Here is a 20275-nt window from a genome sequence, read left to right on the forward strand (position 1 = left end):
GGCCAGATAATCCGATGTTGTAATATTGGTGAAGACAAATATATTGTCCAGACCATATGGACCATTCTTACTTAGTGCCGCAAGTGAGAATTTCATCGTTCAATAAAGCATGATCGACTCTTGAGTGAGGACAAGCAGGGAATTTAAACGGAACCTTGAAATTCATGAGACCTCCCCCTTTCAACCCTTTCCTAAAGAATCCTACTCTGAAAGTGCAACACTCTTTCAGGGTTGCATTCAAACTGCGCCCCGGATTGTATGCGCGAATTTCCAGAGTGGGAATTGAGCGTGCAGCTTCTTGCATCAGAAAAAATACCTTATTTTAACCATCTGTACTAAAAGGGGTTGGCGTTAAAAGTAATTCGAATTACAGTTATATATGCGACATCAGCGGCCCCAGGGAATATTTTCCTATTTATTATACCCGGGCACTTAACATCGGGTGCTGAAAACAGTAGGTCGGTTTTCCGGGGATAAGCAAAGAGATTCTCCTGCTCAGCATGCGATACCCCCGCCCTAATTTCTGTCAGGTACTGCGTCTAGTTGATCATATAGATACATTCAAGTGTAGTCGCAGGATAATCTGCCCCCTAGTGAATGTACAATTAGTGTTTAAACAAATAATCTTATGGTAGAAGAAATGTTAAAGACGCCCAAATATTCGCGCAAAGGACAAGTGACTTAAGATATTGCTTTAATACCGCATGGTTTCTCAGTACTAACGTGCTTTGGGCATTAAACGCTCCTTCCAATTACCTGGACAGAAGCATTGACATCAACGCTCCATCCACATCCGGAGATTATTATTTTACCACGGTCCGCAAGTTAAACTTGTGCATTCATGTCAGGTCTGGGTTACGTCCCAGCGCAACACAGGCGGGGTTTTTTTTTAATGCAGCACACTGTGCTCGGCAGTAACGCTGCGGATCTATGGTGAACCTTGTGATGTTACTGCCAGACAAGCAACAAAAACAAAAATAAGTAACCCTTCCAGCCCAGGCAAAGAAGTCCAAGGAAATACCAACATATTACTTTCACCTTCTCTCCCCGCCCACAAAAATAAAGATAATGTGAAACATTGTGGCCTGCGCTAAATGATTTGAAGATATAACCACAAAAAAATATATATCCCTCCAGCCCAGGCAAAGAAGTCCAAGGAATTACCAACATAATACATAAGGGTCTCGACCCGAAACGTCACCCATTCCTTCCCCCGTCCCTTTGAGTTACTCCAGCAATTTGTGGCTATCTTCGGTGTAAACCAGGATCCGCAGTTCCTTCCTATACATAATATTTCCACGTTCACTTTCCCTTGCAAGTCTACACCCCCCATAAAAAAATAATGTGAAACACTGGGGGCTGCGCCAAATGATTAAATAAATAAAGCATCCCTCTCCAGCCTTGGCAAAGAAGTCCAAATACCAAAATAATACATAATTCACCCATTCCTTATATCCAGAGATGCTGCCTGTCCCGCGGAGTTACTCCAGCATTTTGTGTCTATCTTCGGTGTAAACCAGAACCTGCAGTTCATTCCTATACATAATACTTGCATGTTCACTTCGGTCTACACCCGCCACACAAATAAATAATGTGAAACACTGGGATCTGCGCTAAATGATTTGAAAAGCAAACAGTTCATGGGCGATGCGGCAGGCAGGCAGGGAGGGAAGGAGGGAAGCAGGCACACCTCCGGCACGCTGCCTGGCGGCGGTCAGTTTACTGCCTGTCCCGCTGAGTTACTCCAGCATTTTGTGGCTATCAGCGGTCCCTTTAACTGCGTGCCCGCTTGCAGCGCTCTCCGCCCTACCATTGGCCGTCGATGATGTCATGCTTGCGGCAGCGCGTCACTCCTCTCGCCCCCCGCGGCCACCGATTGGCCAGTTCAACAGAGGGCGGGGCCACTGCCTGCCACCCCGCCTCGCCATTGGTCCGCCGCCGTGTCCATCAGGCTGTCGGCCCCGCCCCGCTCCCACAGGTTAAACCAACGCGCTGTATAAGTGCTGCCCTATTAAAGAGGCAACGCTCCCACCTGCACGCCGAGTGAGCAACACAAACAAAAAAGTATTGAAATCGCAATAAACAACAGAAAGTGAATAATTTAGAGTGAGTCGCACGTCGATGAGGTCTAGCAGCTTAACACTGTGATGTAAGTACACTGTGGGAACGTGCCCTGCCTGGTTCCTGGCGAGGAGCCGCTGCAGACTGGCGACAAGTGTGAGAGTGAGTGCGAATGGCAGTGGACTGGAGAGAGGGAGGGAGGGAGTGAGGGAGAGAGAGTCAAGGGGCCGTGATTCCGCCTGGAACTACCATTAAACTGATCCATCTTGAACTTTTACTAAGATAATAAATAGCGAATGCATTTAAAGTCAGCTCAGCTGCTTGCCAACTGCATGCGCTCTTCGCCCCAGTTTATTTTTAGTTGAGTTCTCTGTCTATTTGCAGCAGCGTATCTTTTAATTTATACCACCACCCCCCACCCCTCCCCTCCCCTCCCCAACATTCACACACCCTCCCTCCCCTCTGATGCTAACAGTACATTTGATCCCGTTTCAGTCCATTTAGTCCTCGGATCGACAGCAGCGCCCAGCACCATCATCCTGATGCCTCCATCCCCTCTCGACGAACGGATTGTTGGTGTGGTGGCATTGCCGAGGCCGGTCCGACCGCAGGAACTTCATCTCCGCTTAGATAGCACCTACGTGGCTTCTCTTCCAGCGACCACTGCCCCTGCTGCTTGCAAGCCCCAGACCCAGAGCACGATCCTCAGCCCGGAGGCTGGGGTTTCGTTCCGAAGCGTCAACTTCACGTATATGCCATCATCCAACGGCTCGGTGCGCTCCCTGTCCTGTGGATGCAGCAGCGCTAGTTGCTGCACTGTGACCACCTACGATAATAAAGGCAACGGGTGCGACCAGACCCTAGGATCAGCCGGCAGCAGCAACCTCGTCCCAGCCTCTGCTTCTAAACTCGGGACTTCTGCAAACTGTGCCTCTTGTGCCAGTAACCAGATGGTGAGCAACAGCAGTAGCAGCAATGAGAATGGTGCCACTCTGAACCCACCGCCTTCTTCTGCCTCTGCCGCTGGACTCGGAGGACTCCTGTCTCCTCCATTAAGTGGATCCACCAAGCACATCGCCGGCGTCCGCACCATTTACCCCACCGAGTTAGCCAAGAAATTGACCAAATGCAGCAAGGGCCCCCAGTCACAGAGCCAGGGTCCTGTGATCATAGACTGCCGCCCCTTCATGGAGTATAACAAAAGCCATATCCAGGGTGCCGTCCACATTAACTGCTCGGACAAGATCAGCAGGCGGCGGCTGCAGCAGGGCAAAATCACGGTCTTGGATCTCATCTCTTGCAGGGAAGGCAAGGACTCCTATAAAAGGATTTTCGCCAAGGAGATCATTGTTTACGATGAGAACACTAATGAGCCCAACCGGGTCATGCCCTCACAACCCTTGCATATAGTCCTGGAATCGTTGAAGCGAGAAGGCAAGGATCCATTGGTTTTAAAAGGTATTATTGTTTAAATATTTTTATTTCATTTATAGAGAAAATAAAAGTTTTTAAAGATAATATGTGGCATTGTGATAGGGAGCAGACTGATGTACAAAACAGTTTTGTGGAAATGGTAAAAGGAAGTTACAAGAGATGAGTGTAATTCGGAAACAAAAACACTGTGAAACTTCATCAGTTCCTTTTAATATTTCCACAAAGCCATACATTTTATTGTTCCTTTGGACATATTAGCTATTTGCACGATGTTTTAATATATAAAATGATGAAGTTGAATTGGGAAGTTTAGCTTGTAGTTTTTTTTAACTGGGTATTAAGTAGAAATCATGGTTATGAAAAAAAACGCACTTGCAAGCAGAGAGAAAAGCAGCCTGGATCTAGGATACAGTATGTGTGGCATGTCTCTCCTTTCATCAGAGAAAAATGAACACCAAGGATGTTTCCTGCAGATATTAACAAGTTGTGAAAGGTCCTGATTGCAAGGCAAACACAATTTCTGATACAACATCAGTAAGGACATTTGACAATGATATTGACTTTGTTTGGTTTTGAATGCATTGCAGTTTTTCAATCTCAATGCAGTTAATTATCATGGATGAAGTGAGCAGCAACAATATGAAATGCAGAGCAGGTTGGCTACTGCAGCATTGATCTTCCAAACAGATTGATGAGGGTTTGAGTCCCACCGCATCTTGTCACTCCAATCTTCAGGCAACATTTGGGATTGAATCTACCATATTTTGCAAGCTCCTAGGTAGACCACTTTTTCACCAAGAGTTAATATAAGGGAAATACAATTACTTTATTCCCCTCAAACATCACAATAATATTCTTTCCCTTGGTGGTTAATTGCAGAACAATGTGTGACCTTCATTGTCATTCGGCCTGGATGGAAGAAAAAAAGGCCTATAATGGAAAATGTATAAAAATTGTAAGATGCAAGAAGACACATTAGAAAACACATGATGGATGAGTAGCTTGTTATTAACACAATTTCAGTGAGAGTCGCTGTGATTACATGCTATTAGGAATATGAATGGAAATAGATTTTACTGACAATGTCAAATCTGCACCAGTTATTGGTTTAGCCAAAGACTAGATATGTCAGTTTTAAGGGTCCTTTTGGGAAGATTGTCGATGCCATTGTGAAGATCTTGTAAAGACACTGAACTGGCTGTAGAGATTAGCAGCTTTAGTTATGAGAATGGACGATTCTTTTTTTAATTTGGAGTCACCAAATGAGGGAATAACAAGTTGAGAGAAAAGGGTTGGTAAATGTAGGAATATTTTCAAACTTAAGGGGACCAGAATGGTATAAATGCAACAATGCAAGGTCAAAACCATGCAGATAAAACCAGTGAGAGGTATCAGATATAACGGTAAAGATGTTTATGAAAATATTTAGGTTAAATGTCATTAAAATTAATGATTATCCATTGAAGATAAATTAATGCAGGACTATGACAGATAATTAAATGGTAGACATGCTAAATTAAAACTATTTTGTTACCTAATATAGGAGGGGAAGAAGTAAATACAACTGATACAAAGGAGTCATAAAATGATACCGTGTGGAAACAGGCCCTTCGGCCCAACTTGCCCATACTGGCCACATGTCCCAGCTACACTAGTCCCACCTGCCTGTGCTTGGTCCATATCCCTTCAAACTTGTCCTATCCATGTACCTGTCTAACTGTTTCTTAAACGTTGGGATAGTCCCAGCCTCAACTGCTTCCTCTGGCAGCTTGTTCCATACACCCACCATCCTTTGTGTGAAGAAGTTACCCCTCAGATTCCTATTAAATCATTTCCTCTTTACCTTGAACCTATGTTTTCTGGACCTCGATTCCCCTACTCTGGGCAAGAGATTATGTGCATCTATCTGATCTATTTCTCTCACGATTTTATAATTTTATATGGAAATTTTATAAAGGAACCTCAAAGTAAAATAAATGCATATGCTAAATACATTGAATATGTTTAAAAGTGTTAATAGAGAAAACATGGAACATAAGATTACAAGACCTGATGAGCACTATTTAAGGGATGGTGAATGAATTACAATTGTGCGAGTCGTAATTTTCCAAAACATTCTTTACTCAGATTCTGCCTTTGGGTTGGAAAATTGTAAATGTAGTCGCTCCATAATTTAAAAAGGGGAGGATGATTACAGACCTTTGTGTTTAACATTACCCTTGGAAATGACTAGAATCTGTTGTAAGACACCATGATTGAACACTTGGACAAATAGTAGCAGATGACAATTGGTTAGATTTGTCATGGCTGTGCAAATCGATTTAATTGCGTTATTTGAGAGGGTGTTGCACATGGGATGTCTATAGAGAGCAACTATTGGCAAAAACAAGTGCTAATGTTGGAAGCAAGAGATACAAATAGCAATAATACATTATCTGGTTCTATTGATGTTTCCCAGAAATCTGGGACTTCGTTTTTAACCTTATACACGGATGTCGGGGAAAGAAAAGGAATATTGCATGTGTTCTGGAATGTGGCCAGAGAAAACATTATCTTCAGGTTTGAGAATGGCTTCTTCCATCAGGCGCTTGAACTACTCTGCTATAACAAAGGACAAAGGACATTTATTGTCACATACACCATTTCTGGTGCAGTGAAATTTGAGCAGCACACCAATAACTAACTAACTAACACTAACTACTACCCCCCCTCAGCACTGAGCCACTATAGACTTTGTGTAATGTTGCACTACATACTTTGGCTTGCACTATCAACTTGTATAACTCTTAGCTTATTGACTTATTATTTACTGTTTTGTTGTGGCCTGTAAAGCAGCAACAAGTAAGTATTTAATTGTTGCATATGTCAATTAAGCCTCCTAACTTCTTGATATTTCGACTGTGTAGGAGGCATGGTAAATTGTGTCGTTTTAGAGCAGGAAGTTAGAATAGTTAGACATTGACTGAGTTAGGTGGGCAAACTTTAGCAGATGCAGTGTGAGGTTGTGGACCTAAAAAAAACTAAACTGGAGCATTTTTTGGAAAGTAAGCAGCCAGAAGACATTTAGTTTTGAAAATATTCTTTTAAAATGTTGGTTACATAAAAAGATGTATAATTTATATAGAATTTAGGTCAAATCTAATATGGTTTGCCACGAACAGCATTAACAATTAACTACTCAGGAAGCATATATTGGACTTAGTAAAAGTACATGGTAGATTATCCAGAATGATAATAAATGTTAGAAAATGAGATTATAAAGAGGATTGCAAAATGTTGGCTTGTATTTCCTTTACGATCAGTGTCTTTAAAATATTTTAATGATTCATTAGGATAGGTTTTAAATAATATTTAATCTGGGTGGAAATGAAGAGGCATGGTCTTAATATTAAACCAGTTATTTAAAAGGGAAAACATGAGGATTTTTCACGCAAGTTTTGGGTGCCTGTACAAATTGAACTTTTTGAGAAAGATTATTATTATTTTGTTATTAGTTGATATTATTAAGTATATGGACTTGGGTCAATGCAGATTGGTTTGATCGTCAGAATGGCCAACTACTTGTTTCATGAATCTTTGAGCAGCTACTTAGACCATAACACCTTTTATCATCTTTCTGTAATCTGACCTGAGTGAATTAACTCAACGTGGATTAAAATGACCTAACATATATAGCATAGAAATGGACAAACCTTTTTCAATTCTTCTATGCTGGTGTTCACCTCTTTTAGAGGTGAACACCAGCACCTCTAGAAGTGGTGCACCGTGTTCTGCCCTACTTCTAACATGGGTGCAGTTGCATAGTTAATTGATGCCGTTGCATAATTGGTGCAGTTGCATAGTTAATTGATTAGCAACTTGAAGCCATGGGTCTGGGGACTTGAGTTGAAACCCCCACTGGGTAATTTGTATTAAAATCACAAGATAGTCATACTGCACAGAAACAGTCCCTTTGGCCCAATTTGCACATACGGACCTAGATGTCCCAACTGCTTATTAGGCCTATACTCCTTGAAACCTTTCCTATCCATGTACGTGTACAAATGTCTTTTAAATTTGTAATTAAAAAATTTAATTTCAACAGACTGTTAGATTGTCCTAAAACCCCATCCTATTCAGGGAATGACATTTACCACCCTTGCTTACTGTGGCTATAGATGACTTCATTGTGGATGACTTGTGTCTGCCCTCTGAAATAGCCCAGAGGGTAATCGGAAATGTACAATAAATGCTGGTCTTACCAATCCCATTCATGCCCTGTAAACAAAAAGAAAAAAATCACAATTTCTAAACATCTTTCTGAGACCACTTCTCTCCCATTTTTCTCTGTTTCATTTGTTAAAATATCCAAAATATTTTCCTCCGCAGTGGCAAGTTCCGCTTTCTATCCACACTCTTTCCATATGGAGCTTCCTCATTATTCCTCACGGCATTTAGTGATAATTATCTTGTATTCAAGGTCACTAATTTTGAATTCTCCTACGAGCTAAACTCTTTTTCTGACATCTATCCTTTCAACTTGCTCATTATTTTTAAGATTTTTATTATGTCAACTTTAAACCTCTCTTTTCCATACCAGAAAGCTCCAACCTGGTCAGTCTTTCCTGATAACTATAATCTCTCAGTTCTGATATGATCTTTGCACTTTCTCCAGTTACATAAAACTGACTGCAGTCGTGGGTCATTCAGGCCTATGGCAACAGTTGGAACTGGCTGGACCAATACCCCTCCCATTAACCTCACTTTAACCTAATTTTGCTTATTTTTTCTATTTTCTTGTAATTTGTGTTGTGCCAGGTTATATTTAAAGAAAGACTTATTCATCACACCCACATCATATGGGTAGCGAGTTTAACATTCTAATCCACTCTGAGTAAAGATGTTTCTTGTGAATTATTTATCGTTGACCAAGTTAATTTAGATTTTGTCCACTGGGTTAAATATTTGGGCCACTGGTTAAAGTTGACAAGTTGAAACATCTCCAGTTTGTTATCCAATCAAACCAATTCCTAATTTTAAAGATATTTGCACACATTCACACTCTTCATTATTTATTGCCGGATTTAAATCCTAGCACTTTGTCCCCAAAGGAGATATGGGAGTACCTTTGATAGGATGATTGCAGTGGTATAAGGGGATAAGTCACTTGCCAGTGCATGTGGTTAATGGGCAATTAGTACTAGCTGTACCTGTGTATGAAAAACATATGTACACATGCACACATGTTCCATCCGACATTCAGAAGCAAAGAAAAGCAAAGTTGTGCTTTTGCAGCTTGCAACTATCCTAGAAAGCGTGGCTTAGCTTTCAACACTAGGGTGTTGAACATCCAGGTAGAATAGAGATGGGGAAATGTATTGGCAATGATCATGCATTGGTGTCAGACCTCGCCCTGTTTCCCCAAGCTCTGTCTGTGTCATGAGATGTTTTGTCCCCAGATTCTTCTTTCTGCAGTCCATCAAACAGATGCTCAGTATCCTTGTATAAATTCGCTCCAATACTTGAATACCTATTGGTCTATTGGTATCTGAAACTTGTACTAGACAATGGTCTGCAGGGCTTGTAAATTGATAGTTTTATTAAGCAAATCAATAAATGGCTTTTGACGAACAAATCTCAAGGAAATAGCTTGAAAGGCAGTTTATTTTTATGACTCAAGTTACATAAGATTAAAAGTGTAAAAACAGGAAACCAGAACCAAGTAGAAAACATTTACAAATTTTGAAGGGCAGGAAAACGTGTTTAGTTTTGAAAAACTGTAAAATGATTTTTAATGCAAACATATAATTGGAAAATATCGTAGTATAAACATTGTATAATGATGGTTCTGTGCGTGATACAACATTGCATTGATTTTAGCTTTTCTTCAAACTCTCATCGTATTTATATATACTCTAAATGGCTGCACCAGAATTCAATTTGTGTTTGCAAATACTGTTGCTTAGAGATAGCATGTCTATGTCCAGTCTCTGGGACTGAATATCCACTCCAAGTTTGGTATTGGCAGTTAGGCCTATTACTGTTTCTGTGGTGCGGAGGTTTCTGAATATAAATTGATCTGGAGGCCACAGCGTTGTTTTCAGGATTGAATTACTGTTTAAATTGAGGATGGTTCAGCAAGTAAGTGCGGTTGGAAAGGTGCTGATAGATGTTAGCATTGCACAAAGCTCTTATTTTATGAACTGGAAATAGACCGTTCAGTGCGATGGAATTATCAAAACGGGAAAGAGGCTGCTTTGAGACAAATATGCTTTTAACCTACTGAGACACAAGGGTTTCTGATCATTTGCTTGTATTAGGACTTTACAAAAAAATGTTCCTTGCATCAGATTTGTGTATGGACTTTGTCTACGTCAATCGAAACAAATAAAGTTGTAGAATTTAATAAGGTTGCAACAATATCGAGCTATTGTAGATTTGGTTCACCTTTTGAATTCAATTAAGTATAAGGAGCAGCTCTATTCTTTTGGTGTTGCCACTCCATTGCCCTAAGATCATCTAATTATATTTTATACACTGTTGCATCAAGTTTTCATTCAAGTCTTCTTTTGTGTATGGGACAGTAATCCATATAGTTTCCTTAAGCTGTCAAGAATGCACTGCATAACACACTTGCAGGAATTGAGATAGTGTCCTTTTAACAGTTCACAGATAAAATTCTGGGCACATAATTGAAGGTTTCAGCGCTGAAATGCCCTTGATGCTGCAGAACAATTGGAGGTAACAGGACATTAACGGTATCTCAGGGACTCTTTGTACCCAAAAGCAATTTGATATATCACATTTTGTCACCAAATTTGGGCATCTGTAGATATATTGTAGATATGCATTGCTGTGTTAGCTAATTGAACTATCAAAATACACTTGTGATATTAAATTACTCTTTAGTTCTTCATAATAAATAAAATGAAGAATATAATTATTGCAGACACTGTAAATAACATTGAGACCCAAAGAACAGCAGATGCTGGAATCTTGAGTAAAACACGAAGTGGGGATCAGGCAACATCTCCGAGGATATGGATAGGTGATATTTCGGATTGGGACTCTTCTTCAAACTAATTTTAGTAGTGGCCTGACCTGAAACATCACCTCTGCATGTCCTCCAGAGTTGCTGCGTTCAGAGATGCTGCCTGATCCGCTGAGTTACTCCAGCACTTTGTTTCACTGTAAATAACATTAACATTTTGTGTGGATGTTGTATTATGTATGCGCATTGAACTGTTGAAGCTAGACTTTCACATGGTTAGTCATTAGATTAAGCATTCACATGATGTAGAGAATTTTTTTTTTTAATTTTGGCCAATCCTGCATAGAAAATCAAGAATGAAAAACCATCATATGAGAAACTTATTTAAAACAAAATTATAATTGCTAATCTGTGTACACAGATTAAATACTTTATATCCTGAAATGTATTTGCCTTGTTGTGGTGGTTCTGAGAGATTCACCAACAAGATATTCCTTGTGATCAGCTTATTTTTGACTCCCTTGCTTATGCATTGACTCAAGTCTGAGACCATCTAGCAGCTGAAAGTCAGTGCATTTGCTTTAACTATAATGAGGGGAGGGGGTCTAATGCATTGAGTTTAGCCCATAGTTTCATGTCAATCATGGCTGGTATATGTTTTAGTTTTAGTATTCGAGGTACAGCGCAGGAAACAGGCCCTTTGGCCCACCGAGTCCACACCGACCAGCGATCCCCGCACATTAACACAAACCTACACACACTGGGGACAATTTACACATACACCGTCAATTTACCTACATAACTACATTCACAGGGAGAGCGTACAACCTCCAAACCTTCCCCACCCCCCTCAGCTCCATACAGACAGCACCAGTAGTCGGGATCGAACCGGGTCTCTGGCGCTGTAAGGCAGTAAGTTTACCCCTCCGCCAAGTGATGAGGATGATTGATGATCGGGTAGTGGATGTTGTCATCCAGGACTTTAGTAAGGCATTTGACAAGGTACCACATTGTAATCTGATCCAGAAGACAGAAGGGATTCAAACCTTTGTAGATTTGATTCACCCTCTGTTTTCAATGGCATGACCATAGAAAGCAGAGGGTAGTGGTGGACTGGTTTTCATAGACTGGAGGTCTGTGACCAGTGGTGTTCTACACGGATCAGTGTTGGGACCTCTAATTTATAAATGCCCTGGATAAGAACAAGTGGGCAAAGTATTAAATTTACAGATGACACAGGGATTGGTGGATTTTTGGATAGTGAGAAAGGTTGTCATGGGATGGAACTGATCATAGAACAGTTGGAGATATGAGTGGAGAAATGACCGATGGGGTTTAATCTAGATAAATGCGTGGTGTTGCGTTTCGAGTTGTCAGTGTATGGATGTACAAAGGTATACAGTGAATGACAGGACCTTGAGGAACATTGATGTACAGAGTGGGGTGCAAGTCTATGACTCCCTGAAAGTGACACCATAAGTAGATGGGTTAGTAAATAAGTCATTTGACATACTTGCTTTCATTGGTTGGGGTTTGAGCCAAAAAACTCAGGAAGTCATGTTGTAGCTTTATAAAACTTTGGTTAGACCATACTTGGAGTATCGTGTGCACTTCTAGTCACCGCATTACTGAAAGTACATAGAGAACTCGGAGAGGGTACAGGAGAGATTCACTCGGATTTTGCCTGGATTAGCGATATTAGCTACAAGGACAGTTTGGACAAATGTACGGTATTTTCTCTGGTTGAGGGGAGGTCTAAAAGAAGTGTATAAAGTTATGAGAGGCCTAGATAGTTGTAATCCTTTTTATCAGGTGGAATTGTCAAAGACTAGAGGGCATAGCCTTAAGGTGGAAGAGTGAAAAATTAAAATAAGATGTGCTGGGAAAACCTTTGTCTTTTTCTTTACACAGTGGTGGGTGCTTGGAATGTCCTGCCAGGGGTGGTGGTTGAAACAGATACAATAGTGGCTTTAAGAGGCTTTCAGATGGGTACATGGCTATGGAGGGATGTAGATCATATGCAGGCAGAGGAGATTTGCTTAACCTGGCATCATGTTCAACAGATATTGTGGGCTGAGGGATGTCAAATACTGCAGGGTGTAGCATTAAGGTGAGTTGTTGTTTTACATAGGGACTGGTGGGTGCCTCGAACACTGCTGCGGAGAGTGGAGATCAGGGAGTAGTGGGTGCACAAAACACTTTGCATAGGGTGGAGGCAGATACAATAGAGATATTTAAGAGGCATTTAGACAGGCACACAAACAAACGGAGGTGAGGGGAAATGGCATGAAAAGCACGCTGAAATTAATATTGCTGTTTGTAAGAAGATTCCTTTCATACCAATATATTATTGCACTGGTGTCCTGCTTTCACACCAACTATGCTTGCTTGAATCTGTGTACACACTGGCAAATGTAGAGTAACGCCAATTATGTGTGCACCAGATATGCTGCAAAATCTTACCGGGGATGATTGATGCGTGCTGCTACGAATGCACACATGAACAAGCAACTTTTGATGTGGAATCAGCACAAAATACTGGCAGCTTCATGAAAACAGTACATTGCAATTACCCTCCCCTTGTTCATGATGTTCCTGCATTTGTACCTTAATTGCCATTAAATCTACCTACAAAGTTAAGCCTAGCAACTAATGGTGTGGTATGTGTTCATGACGCCAATTTAACCTCTTGCGCATAAAATAAACAATTCGAGATGTGGTGACTTTTTTTCATGTTGTGAATTATTTCAAGAAATTTTAAACATTTCAATTTTTTATTAATTTATTTGTTCATTCTGGTCTCTCCATTTGTTTTGCTTTTTTTAAAATCTTTCTGATCTGACATTAAGTTTACTGATTCTAATAACATCCTTCCCTCAGTCTTTCTGTTTATTTCACAATCCTTGGACCTCATTGGTTAAGTAGATGCACCATCTGTCCAGTTGCTTATAACTGGCTGATGTCATCATGCCGTTCTCAGCTCATATTTCTGGCAACTTCATTAGATTTTCTTTTACATAGAAAACTCACGGTGGCTGAACAGCAGTCTTTGCCATGAGATGCCACCCCCCCATTTAAAGTCTGGCTCAGTTTATGTTCACTCATCCTTGAAATCAGGGGCTGAGCTATTGGGAGGGGTTGAGTAAGCTCGGACTCTATACTCTGTAGTGTACCTAATACAAATACCTGGGAGTGTACCTGAACAGTAAACTGGACTGGTCCAGGAACGCTGAGGCCCTGTACAAGAAGGGACAGATGCTGTACTTTTTGAGAAGGCTCTGCTCCTTCAACATCTGCAGTGATGGTGGTAGCCAGTGCCATCCTCTTCGCTGCCATGTGCTGGGCGAAGGCTGCGGATGCCAATAGGATCAACAAACTCATCAGGAAGGCTGGCTCTGTCCTGGGCGGAGCATCTTGGGCAATACAGCTCACCCCATCCATGACCTGAGGAGCACCTTCAGCAACAGACTGGTTCCACCAAGATACAGGACAGAACGCCGCAGGAGATCCTTCTTCCCTGTGGCTATCAAACTTTACAACTCCTCCCCCTTCTGTCCTGGGGTAGACTGAGACTGAGCCACCCCCCACCTCCTCAATCTTGGCACATCCCCAAAGCCTTACCACTCGTCACTTTATTTTCATGTATTTTGAGTTTTTTATGACTGTTGGCAAATTAAGGTTGTAGAGGCCAAGTCAGTGGATATTCATAAGGCAGAGATAGATAGACACTTGATTAGTACAGGTGTCAGAGGTTATGGGGAGAAGGCAGAAGAATGGGACCAGGCAGGAGAGATAAATCAGCCATGATTGAACGGCAGACTTGGCGGGCCAAATGGCCTAATTCTACTCCTATCACTTAAGATCTTATGACCGTGTCAGTTCCCCTCTATCCCACATCTACCCTTGTGATCCATTACTTCCCAAAGGAATGTTAGTGGATTCATCGGCTCCTGTAATTTTTCTCTCGTGTAGGTGGGTGGTAGGAGAAAAGGGAGCAGGGGAAGAGAACAGGTTTTAGCAGGCAATTGTTTACAGCTGCACGCAGCTTGTGTACATGTTTGGCGAGATGTAGTAGCCCCAAAATTCTCACAACTGTTTGTCAGCAAACTCCAACTTTGGACTCTCGCAGCAGAGAGCAAAGCAGCTGCAATTCACCGACATTTTACACTGAGAAATCAGTTTGATCAACCTGTGCTGGGCTAGACATGCCAAATGGTCAGGATCATGATTCATTGCTCCAGTTTATTGAAGTATCTTGACTTATTTTTCTTTTTTGTTAAACTGTTTGAATATTTGTTTTAAACTTCGGAAATTAGGAAAATGTATCATTCCTCCCTCATGTGGGTGAGTAACCTACTCGTGAAAACATCGCAACATCTACCATATAAAGCACCCCTAGGATTATATATGTTTGAACAATGTCACCTCTCATTCTTCTAAGGTCCAGAGAATTCAGTGTAAACATGCTGGTTCCAGCTCTTCTGTGTTATTTCTCCATACCTCCATACTTCATTCTAAAATATTTATTCACCCACATTTTAGTAACTTAGTCATTTCTACACACCTCTGTCTTACATAACTGGCTGCTTTTCTTGTGGTTATGTACCCTTGTTCAAGACGCTCTCACCAGTGAAGGTTTTGTCCTCTGAAGTTGTGCTAAGCAAAGACACCAACAGGATCGGTGCTGTATGCTGCACCATCTAAAATAAAAAATCAAGACAACAGCATTCACCAGGAATGGAATAATACAATTCTTACTTGCTGAAACTTTACAGGCACATTGACATATCAACACAATAAATAATCATACAACAAACACTAGTACTATGTTATACTGGGTAACCAAACTATAATAGTGCAAGCCAAAGTAGGTAGTTCAACTTTAGTACCACAACGTCCATATAGTTTGGTGCTGAGGAAGGGTTGTGGTTAAGATTGATTGATTGAAGGATGTAGCATGGAAACAGGCCCTTTGGCTCATCTTGTCCATGCCAACCATCAATCATCCATTAATGCTAGGTCTCTGTTATCCCATGTTCTCATCCTCCCCCTCTACACCAGGGTCAATTTGTAAGTCCCCAGGAGATTTTCCCCACTGCAGCTATCATTGGAGCACCCATTCATCTGCATCAACATTCTACAGTAACTGCTTGTTGGTTCTGGTTCATCCATTTAGGTGGTAGCTGCACAGATCATGGCTGCTGGACTGCATACTGAGAAGTACAGAACTTGCCGTGCACAATAACAGTTAAGGCAAGGAATTCCACAGGGAAACCTGACCAAAATTTCCATTATCTTTGAAGATAGACACAAAGCTGGAGTTACATAGCGGGACAGGCAAAATCTCTGGATAGAAGGAATGGGTGATGTTTTGGGTCTAGACCTTTCTTCAGACTTTTGACCTTTGTGTTGTGAAGTTTGTTGTCCAGATTGCACAGTGTGAGGGTCACCCAAAGAGAATGTGTGAAGCCATTTCTAGGCTATTCTCTATAGGTGAGATGCTGTAGCACGGTCCTTTTAACGCTCGCCAATGAATGTGATAGATCTATGGCTCTATTTTCTAGAATAGCAGAAGACTTATTCCTAGTATACCACCTAATCATTGCTCAATATCTCTCAAACAAAGCCAATCTCTGCCTTATTGTCAGATTTTGTAGGAATTGGTTGCTGTTCTTCCTGCAGTATTTCATTCGTTGTACCGTGCTTTGTGAGACCGGAAAGGGGTGCAGAAATGTTCACTCTAATTTATCAAAACAGAAATCACTATCAGTTTTGGTTGTTGCCTTGGCTACTTGCACTTTAATTGAATTCTATTTTTGAACCTCAAAGTGTCCCATTGAGTTTCTGGTTCTCGTTTATTGGTGCTTCCCAGGCTAAAAAATTGGATCTGAGAATTGAAGACTTATGGGCCTGGCCCATTTAGGCTATTTTTAGTCGTAGCAGGTCGCCGAAAAAATGACGACTGGACCCCCCCCCTTCAACATAAAATTTGAAATAGATTCATTACTTTAACAACAACAAAAAACTGAAGTCAGCACCGGCGACAATGTACGTCATCCTGGCAACAACCTACGTCATCTTGGCCACAACCTAGGTCATCCAGGCGACAACCTACGACAGCACCTAAGTCAGGAGAAGCCAAGCCAACTGTCGCCGACTATCGCCGAAAAGTTTTGAACATTTCAAAATCCAGTGGCAACCAGACAAATGCTACTATTCTTTGGGCGGCTGAAGAGACTACTCACGACCATACAGTCGACACCCCGGCGACCATGTGGCGACAGCCTAGTCGCCTAAAAAATTGCCTAAGTGGGACAGGGGCATTCGTGTGGATACAGAAAGGGAAGTCTTTGTTAGAGGTGCCTGGGCTGCACAGGTAAGTCATGTGGAACCAACCAAAGTCAGCCCAGTGAGCTTGGCAGTGGAAAAGATGCCAGAGAAGAGCTTTTGCTGTTATCCCAGCAATCAAGTTACTAACTTACCTAAGCACTTTTCCTGCCATGTTCCTTACTTGAACAAGTGAATTGTTGCCAAATGGCATCGTAAAACGAACACTGGAATATTGACAAATCCACTTTAAAAATGCAGCTAGCATCAAATTGGGACAGTTTATAAAATGTTTTGATTAATGGTTAATCAATTTTTTTTAATAAAATATTAAATCACGAAGGTATCTTTTAGTACAGATATACATGAAAGAGAAGCCTAAACGCTTACACTGAGAATTATGAAAGGCACATTAGACAGTGTGCCCACTGTGGCGTGTGCATGCTAACAAAGGATTGGATCGTACAGCTTCACTCTCTTTGTGAATTATTGAGAAAGTTGCTTGCAAAGAAGGATGATTTGCTTAGCAGATGTGCTTAACCTTTTCAGAAATTGACACCTGCTTAAACTCTGACTCTAACTTGAAACTCTCCACTCACTTGTCACCATGGAAATGTGGTGGAGCTGGATAACAACAATGACATCAGTTGGCATGACATCAACTTTTGAATACTAACAGTACAAGGAATATCGTTTTGTTTAGGTTGTGTGTCAAGTTGTGGTAGATGATGTAATGCTAACAGGTGGTGCTAGGCATAATTGTTAAGATGAAAAAAAGTGCAGATATTATTTGTCATGGACATTCTATGTATATTTTGGAAACATTTCAACTGCATTATTTGATCATATATTTTCGCATATCAACCCATTTAATATGTAAAGATAAAAATTTACAAGATAATATTTGAGTTGATGGTGTTTCTAAGTTCATTAACTGTAATATATGCTAGGAAAATCATGGGCTCGCAATATGTTTTAATATTCATTTCTGTTTCATCAAGCATCATTAAAGATACCTTCAGGAAAGGAACATTGTAGTTCTGAAGATTTACAGTGATGGATGGTGGTTTTATTAATCAATACTTATAACCCCCTTATGTACTTTCTGAATGTATGTTCATAACTGCTTGCATTCAACCAAGATAGATTAAAGAAACATAAGACAAACATAATAGTATTTTACTTTAATACAAAGAATTTTCAAAATTATGTTGGATTTAACAACAAGCTCATTTTTAATCGACATAAGATATTGTCCTCCATAAGGTTAATAATCGGCTTCCAAACAGATGGGGCCTTCAATTTATCCGTTTTGTTAATCAAATCAGGTATTCAGAAGCTAGAGTTATGCCCTGAATCGATTCTTGCATAAGGGTTGCAGGAGATAAATTACTTCATGCGTACAACTATTTTACTGGAATAAAAATACTCAAGGCAAGAGACAAGGGTGGCAGCTCTATAATCTGAAAACAAGTGTCAGAGTGATAGAACTGAATGTCATCTTTCAGGTGATACAAGGCAGCAGGCAGGGAGTTGTTTGGTTCACAATGCAATTGACATCAACATTGTGGTGGTTTATCTTGTATATGGAAGTTAGTCATTGAGTCAAGGTCATACAGCATAGAAACAGGCTCTTCGGCCCAACTTCTCCATGCTGACAAATATGCCCCAACTACACTAGTGCCGCCAGCTTGCGTTTGTCCATATCCCTCTAAACCTATCCCATCAATGTACTTGTCCAAATGTGTTTTAAACGTTGTGATGGTTCCTCCATTTTGAATCACATGATTGCTTTGTAATTTAGGAAAAAATGTACTGGCCTCAGCAGAGCAGCCAGCTTATCATTTGCTAAAAGTTTCTTGCAATCAGTAGAGTGACTGTATGATTACAAATGATCTGCATTGCCTGTTGTACATAGGGAGCTTTTCAAAAAAGGTGCTTGTGAAGGTGTTGTACAAAAACAAATTCTTCAAGTCTTAGCACACTCTACGCTTCTCCCCACTCGTTCCCGTGTCAGAGAAGGGTCGCCAGTACCTCAGTAAAAAAATAATAGCAATGCAAACTTCTTAATCCATTCTATTTGATAGAGAGGCCTTTGGACTGGTAGTCATCCAAAAGTGGAGGTTTTGGAAACTGCTCTTCAGGCCTTGAGCACGTTGTCATCTAATGGCTTCATGGGATTTCTCGAAACAAGAGTCTTGTTAGAATTGGCTTCTGCAGACTCTTAAAACTAACTCTGGGATATGTGGGAGCCTGAAAATAGCTGTCCTTGTCCATCTGGTTTTCACTGTAATGTGGATCCTGCAACAAACCCAATACCCAGTTTGTATATTTAATTAGCCTTGACTTGTGTATTGTAGTGATGGATGCTTATCTAATGGGGAAATTAATATACAACATGGCCACTCACTACTTTACCAATTTTCAAAAAAGGGAAAGAGTGACTGGTGTTTGAAAATTTTCCTCTATATGTTGGGTTATCAATTACGGACACACATAGCCTGTGAACACAAAGACTTTCTAGTTTGATAGTTGACACTCTGGACTAAATAGTGGGTTATCTTGAATAACAGCTTTTGACATCATATCCTCTCATTTGCATCTTCTCCCTGGTGTTTAGCAAATATTTTACAATGTAAATAACTAACCTATCTGACCTAGAATCCATCTCTTGCATGTATATTAGCTGTTGGGCAGCAACATCATATTGAATATTGCATCAGAAACTCACCTAAGAATCATAGAAGTTGAATGGCACTTCATCTTGCGGGCAAAAGCTATGGTTATGTTGCCATAATTTTAGTAGTAAAACCCGCTGTAGAATTTACCAAATGACTGCTGCGATTCAGATAGGCTTCATCCAGATCTTTATGTACGGTGGTGAAGATTTATTCAGGTGTCACAATATCGACATTGATCTCTGAAACTGGGTAAAAGATCTGAGTGCAAATTAAAGTGAGTGTGTACACTGTGTAATTCTTGATATGCAGGTGGCATATTGGTGTGGCTTGGCACGTAGCTGGAATAATGAAAGCATTCATAAAATTCTCCACATAATTTTCTGAAAGATTAGTAATGTTTTAAATTCAAGGTGAAGCAGTTCATCAGAAGGTGAGGCAAATTAATTTTAATACAGACAAATCCTAACAGTATTTAATACAGTATTGCATGATTTGGCAACTTTGAATTTTTTTCACAAGGTGGAATTATCAAATACTCGAGAGAACGCCTTTTTGATGTGAGGGGAAAGTTTAAAGGAGGGGTGCAAAGCACTTCTTTACAAATAGCAGTAGTTGCCTCGAGTGGTGGTAGAAGCAAAAATGATAGTGGGTGTCTAAGAAGCTTTTCGATAGACACATGCATATGCCGAGAATAGTGGAATCAGGATCAAATACAGGCAGTAGGAATTTAATTAATTTATTTTTGGTATCCTGGTCAACACAGACACAGTCTGAAGAAGGGTCTTGACCCGAATCGTCACGC

General features: G+C 40.7%; 1 protein-coding gene across 2 annotated transcripts in view; it reads left to right on the forward strand.

Annotated features, from left to right (window-relative positions):
* The first annotated feature begins 1910 nt into the window (after positions 1 to 1910).
* Positions 1911 to 20275, forward strand: part of dusp10 (dual specificity phosphatase 10) — a 39612-nt gene continuing 21247 nt past the window's right edge. The window contains exons 1-2 of one of the 2 annotated variants that reach the window (XM_033025287.1): positions 1911 to 2149; positions 2557 to 3519. In XM_033025287.1, coding sequence (XP_032881178.1) covers positions 2604 to 3519 — 916 coding nt within the window. In that variant the 5' untranslated portion in view covers positions 1911 to 2149; positions 2557 to 2603. The other variant, XM_033025288.1, reaches the window with a different exon arrangement.

The sequence above is a fragment of the Amblyraja radiata genome, chromosome 8, assembly GCF_010909765.2.
Source record: "Amblyraja radiata isolate CabotCenter1 chromosome 8, sAmbRad1.1.pri, whole genome shotgun sequence".
Lineage (NCBI taxonomy): Eukaryota > Metazoa > Chordata > Chondrichthyes > Rajiformes > Rajidae > Amblyraja > Amblyraja radiata.